Source organism: Chiloscyllium punctatum, chromosome 10 (genome assembly GCF_047496795.1).
Source record: "Chiloscyllium punctatum isolate Juve2018m chromosome 10, sChiPun1.3, whole genome shotgun sequence".
Classification (NCBI taxonomy): Eukaryota; Metazoa; Chordata; class Chondrichthyes; order Orectolobiformes; family Hemiscylliidae; genus Chiloscyllium; species Chiloscyllium punctatum.
Genome location: NC_092748.1, coordinates 118,131,026 through 118,137,025, shown reverse-complemented (window position 1 = coordinate 118,137,025; position 6,000 = coordinate 118,131,026). Strand labels below are relative to the sequence as shown.

Here is a 6,000-nt window from a genome sequence, read left to right as displayed (position 1 = left end):
AAAGGCCTTCCCTAATGGGAGTGTGGGTGTCTCCACACGGCAAGGACATCAGTGACTGAAGAAGACAGCTCACTACTACATCGTCCAGGACAATTAGGAATGCGACAGGTAATAAATAATCAGAACATGCATGTCCATGGAATGATTCTTTTAAAAACTTCTCGTAGTTTTCCATGTCCAGCATTTTTCTATTTAAAAACGCTCACTCATACTTGACTGCAACTTGTAATCAAAAGCATTTTAATACAATATTGTACAGAATACAGCAACTGAAACAAACGTTGTAAACATTCAGCAGGTAAATAAAATTGTAAATCAGCAATAATTCATTATAATGTTTACACAACAATGCAGAGCGATTTTGTCAGTATGGAAGATTGAGATGCAATCTGATTGAGATATTTAAAGTGACTGATGAGATTTGTAAAATTCAGCACAGGAGATACGCTTCCTCTGGTCGGAAACTACATCTTCGCGTCAAGCTGAGTCATTCGGGAGCGATACCAAGAAGCACATACTCACACAAAGGAGAGTGGAAATTTAAAACTCACTCTCCCCCTGAATTTTGAGGGGTTTGAAGGTCAACTGAAAATTTCCACACATGAAATTGATCAATTTTTATTGATAGGTAAATCAAGGAATAGTAGATAGAGTTGGGTAAATGGAATGGAGATATACTTCGCCATGACCTGCCGAATGGTAGAATAGCTTGGGGGGGCTGAAAGGTCTCCAGTTCCTATATCACAAACTCAGAGCTGAATGGTCTCTTATTTCAAAAGTAACAGTCCTGAGGAGCTGAACCACCACCTGTTCCTGTGTAACAGACTTGAGGGGCTAAATTTTTTTATTCATTCCCAGGATGGGGGGTACTACTGAATCCACCATCATTAAATGCCCTCTTAGAGATGGGCAATAAAGAGTCAAACATATTGCTGTGGGTCTGGAGTCACGTGTAGACCAGACCAGGTGAGGATGACAGTTTGTTTTCTTATCGAACATCGGTGAACCAGGTGGTTTCCTGAAATTTGACAATGGTTTAATGGTCATCCTTAGACTTCTAATTCCACCATTTGCTGCAGTGGGATTCAAAAACAAGTCTGGAAAATATTTCCTGGCTCTCTGGATTAAATAGTCTAGTGATTATACCATGGCACCATTGCCTCCTCAAGTTTACTCCAGTTCTGTGTAACAGGCTTGAGGGGCTGAATGGCCTCTTCTAGTTCTGTGTAACAGACTTGAGGGGCTGAATGGCCTCCTCCACTTATGTGTAACAGGCTTGAGGGGCTGAATGGCCTCCTCCAGTTCTGAGTAACAGGCTTGAGGGACTGAATGGCCTCCTCCTGGTCTTTGTAAAGCATTGTTGGAATGTGGTCAGAGCTGCTTTGGCCAGCATTTATTGTCTAAGTACCGATGAAGAGTTAATCTGCACCATTCAGAAAAATGAAACAAAGCTTCCAGCTGACATGATCATGTGACTGTGTTCTCATGTTCAGATGTAAATGATTTAAACCATAGTGAGTGAAACACTCACAGTTTTATGGTAAACATAGACAGCGTTGTATAGCTGAAAGTCAAATCAGCAAAACAGTCACAGAATAACAAAACAATCAATATCTCTTACTGCACAGGCTGGCCATTCAACCCATCACTCCTATACTGGCTCTTTGGTAGAGAGATCAGGTTCGTGCCGATTTCCCCCACTCACTCTATACCAAAACTCCCCCCGTCAACCATTTCTCCAATTCCCTTTTTTGAAAGTTCCTGTTGACTTTGCTTCAATCGCCCCTCCAGGCAATTTACAACTCACTGAGGAAAAGACAAACACTTCTCCCTCAGTACCTCCTCTGTGTTTTTGCCAATCTCCTTTGCCAGTCTCTCGCTGTCCCAGCGGTCTTCCCAAATGAACATTCTCCATTTTGATCATTCACGGCTAGGGTCTCCATGTGTCATCGGGCTGGTTGGCCTCTTCAGGGAGGCTTTGAGGATGTCTAGAAGGTGTTCCCTATCATCCTCTTGGAAGTCCGAGTCGAGCAGTCTCATTAGGAATCCAGATCAGGCTCACGAATGACATGTACTGCCCAGTGGAGCCCAGGTTTTGATAGACTGTCCCTTCAATGGCAGGAGAGGATATTGCTGTCAGACTCCCTTTTCTGCCCTTGGATTTGGAGGATCTTGTGAAGGTGACACTGGTGGGACCTCTACAGTGTTTTGAGATGCCCACTGCAGGCATTCCAAATCTTTAAAGCCAATTGGGATCACTGCTGCCTGGAAGGCTACGGCTTTGAGACCCTGATCCTAAAGTATCATCATGTATCCTTACGGAATGCTTCAGCATGAACAGAACGAACAGTCTGAAATGAACAGAAACTGCAGGAAATACTCAGCAGGTCAGGCAGCATGTGCACAGAAAATCACAGAGTTAATGTTTCTGATCAATTACTTTTCAGCTTATTCCAAACCCTCTTTTAGGGGCGGCACGGTTAGCACTGCTGCCTCACAGCGCCAGGGCCCCAGGTTCGATTCCACCCTCGGGTGACAGTCTGTGGAGTTTGCGCGTTCTCCCCGTGTCTGCATGGGTTTTCTCCCACGGCCCAAAGATGTGGTTAGGTGAATTAGCCATGCTAAGTTGTCCATAGTGTTAGGTGCAGTAGTCAGAGGGAAGTGGGTCTGGGTGGGTTATTCTTCAGAGAGTCAGTGTGGACTGGTTGGGCCAAATGGGCCTCTTTCCACATTGTAGGGGATCTAATTTTCTTCACTATTCCTATGGCTTTGACTTTTTAAAAGCATCTTTCCAGTTCTCATCAAATTTCTAACCAGAAACATTCACTGTGTCACTCTCGCTCCAGAGAGAGCTGTCAGACCTGTTTGGTTTATCCAGTGGGTTTGGTTCTATTTTCGAATTGATTTATTTCCAAGACCAGGCTGGTATGGGGTGGATGATCGGGGGGAGTCCGTGACTGATGATTCCAATTGCACTGAAGGTAATGTCTTTCCTACATTCTACAAGCATGAAGTTATTTTGTACAAAGAAAGGACAGAAGGAGGGAAGCTGAAGAGTTGTGCCTGTAATAGGATTGCACCTTGTGTCTTCATCTGGATCCAAACAGCTGAAGAAGGTGGATGAAGATTTGGACAATGTCGACGTAGAGACGGAGTGCACCATAAACATATTCCTCCGGGCTGATGGAATGTTTCCTGTTTCCTAGGATCAGCTGGGTGTCAAATGCCAAAAACTAGAGAGAAACAGAGAGAGGGAGAGAGGGAGAGAGAGAGAGAGAGAGAGAGGATTAATGAAGGTCAAAGTTGGGGGTGGGTGGGGTGAAGCAGGAGCAGACATGTGGGAATGATCCAGGCTGTCCGATAAGGCAGACGTCAAGACAAAAGGCTCACAACACCCTCCCACCCCCACACTGAGGGAGCGGAGAGAGAGGAAACTGTTCCCCTGCTTCACCAGGAGGGGTCAGTGTCCATGTCTGAGGACAGCAGCTCTGCATTGCTGTGACACCTTGAGTCAAGGCAATTGTTAACGTCTGTTCTGCTGTGAAATGACACCGGTCTTTGAAATAAACAGGAAATGGCCATGCCATAGTCACACATCCAGAAATTGTGGCAGTGTAGAGTTCTGCATCTAACCCCGTGCTGTCCCTGTCCGAGGAGTATTTGATGGGGACAGTTTAGAGAGAGCTTTGCTCTGTGTCTAACCCCATGTAGTTCCTGTCCTGTAAGGGTTTGATGGGGACAGTGAAGAGAGAGCTTTACTCTGTAGCTAACCCCGTGCTATCCCTGTCCTAGGAGTGTTTGATGGGGACAGTGTAGAGAGAGCTTTACTCTGTGTCTAACCCCATGTAGTTCCTGTCCTGTGAGGGTTTGATGGGGACAGTGAAGAGAGAGCTTTACTCTGTAGTATGAATGATACAGTTAGTGATACAAGAGTCTGCCACGACAGTCAGCCGAGCTGAGATCTGGACACGATTTACTGATAAAAGTCAACATCCCTTACCAGAGTGAAAACAATGGCTGCGATTGCAGAATACAGCATGTGAAGCCATGGAATCTGCCGGAACACAAACATTTTGGATTATTTGCAGCATTTAACCTCCTCAGTAGCACCTTCCAAACCCTCGACCACTTCCATCTCGAAGGACAAGGGCAGCAGATACATGGGAACATCACCCCCTGCAAGTTCCCCTCCAAGCCCCTCATCATCCTGACTTGGAATTATAGGTAACGATAACTTGTGGATAATTTAGGAGCAGGACCTCCTCCTCTTAGTTTTAAAGAAAGTGAAAAAACAATTTGGAAACCAAAAGAACTGCTAATATTGTAAATAGAAACAAAAGCAGAAATTGCTGGAAAACCTCAGCAGGTCTGGCAGCATTTACAGAGAGAAATCAGAGTTAATGGTTTCAGAACCATACTGAGGAAGAGTCATAGGACCCGAAACATTCACTCTGGGTCTCTCCACAGATGCTGTTAGACCCGCTGAGCTTTTCCAGCAATTTCTGTTTTTAAAAAAACTATTTCACAAGCATACTGTACACACCCCTTAAGGAGACTTCCCATTCTGCTACAATCAATGCAGATTGATTCCTTGTGTTCCTAAGTATGAGAACTGAAGAACTGGGAACAGGAGTAGGCCATTCAGCCCTTCAACTCTGCTCTGCTATTCAACAGGATTATAGCTGATCCAACATTCTTCATGGTAAAAACAATGACTGCAGATGCTGGAAACCATATTCTGGATTAGTGGTGCTGGAAGAGCACAGCAGTTCAGGCAGCATCCAAGTAGCTTCGAAATCGACGTTTCGGGCAAAAGCCCTTCATCAGGAATAAAGGCAGTGAGCCTGAAGCGTGGAGAGATAAGCTAGAGGAGGGTGGGGGTGGGGAGAAAGTAGCATAGAGTACAATGGGTGAGTGGGGGAGGGGATGAAGGTGATAGGTCAAGGAGGAGAGGGTTGAGTGGATAGGTGGAAAAGGAGATAGGCAGGTAGGACAAGTCCGGACAAGTCATAGGACACCCGCACCAATCAACCACACCGCCCCGTGACCCAACATTTCAACTCCCCCTCCCACTCTGCCGAGGACATGGAGGTCCTGGGCCTCCTTCACCGCCGCTCCCTCACCACCAGACACCTGGAGGAAGAACGCCTCATCTTCCGCCTCGGAACACTTCAACCCCAAGGTATCAATGTGGACTTCAACAGTTTCCTCATTTCCCCTTCCCCCACCTCACCCTAGTTCTAAACTTCCAGCTCAGTAACTGTCCCCATGACTTGTCCGGACTTGTCCTACCTGCCTATCTCCTTTTCCACCTATCCACTCCACCCTCACCTCCTTGACCTATCACCTTCATCCCCTCCCCCACTCACCCATTGTACTCTATGCTACTTTCTCCCCACCCCCACCCTCCTCTAGCTTATCTCTCCACGCTTCAGGCTCACTGCCTTTATTCCTGATGAAGGGCTTTTGCCCGAAACGTCGATTTCGAAGCTACTTGGATGCTGCCTGAACTGCTGTGCTCTTCCAGCACCACTAATCCAGAACCAACATTCTTCATGTCCACTTTCCTGCGTTTTTCCTGTGATCCTTGATTTCCTCTTGAGTATCTATCAATTTGTGATCACCTCGATTATTGTTTTTCCTCAATTGAGTAACTTCAAACTCCAAAACAGACATAGACAGAGAGAGAGAGAGGGGGGAGAGAGAGAGAGAGAGAGAGAGAGAGAGAGAGAGAGAGAGAGAGAGACAGAGAGAAACACACACACACACACACACAAACACGGAGAATTTTGGCCATTACTTACATATTTGAAAGACAGGACAATTGTAACTACAATCCCAGCAACGAAGAGGCCAATTCCCAGAACACAGAACAGGCCACCACATGAGGTGAAATCCACCTGGAGCACAAATCATTGCAGCTATTAATTCTCAACACAACCTGTCACAACAGCCCCCCCCCCACCTAGCCCTTCACCCTCAGCAGCTGTACCCCTCTCC

The 6,000-nt window shown here is 46.1% G+C and overlaps 1 protein-coding gene across 2 annotated transcripts in view; it reads right to left on the bottom strand.

Moving 5' to 3' along the window:
- Positions 1 to 223: 223 nt before the first annotated feature.
- Positions 224 to 6,000, bottom strand: part of tmbim1a (transmembrane BAX inhibitor motif containing 1a) — a 70,343-nt gene continuing 64,566 nt past the window's right edge. For both annotated transcript variants that reach the window (XM_072580036.1, XM_072580037.1), the window contains exons 10-12: positions 5,805 to 5,900; positions 4,001 to 4,054; positions 224 to 3,233 (exon numbers count right to left, since the gene is read on the bottom strand). In XM_072580036.1, the coding sequence (XP_072436137.1) occupies positions 3,090 to 3,233; positions 4,001 to 4,054; positions 5,805 to 5,900 (294 nt within the window). In that variant the 3' untranslated portion in view covers positions 224 to 3,089. The remainder of the gene's footprint in view (positions 3,234 to 4,000; positions 4,055 to 5,804; positions 5,901 to 6,000) is intronic.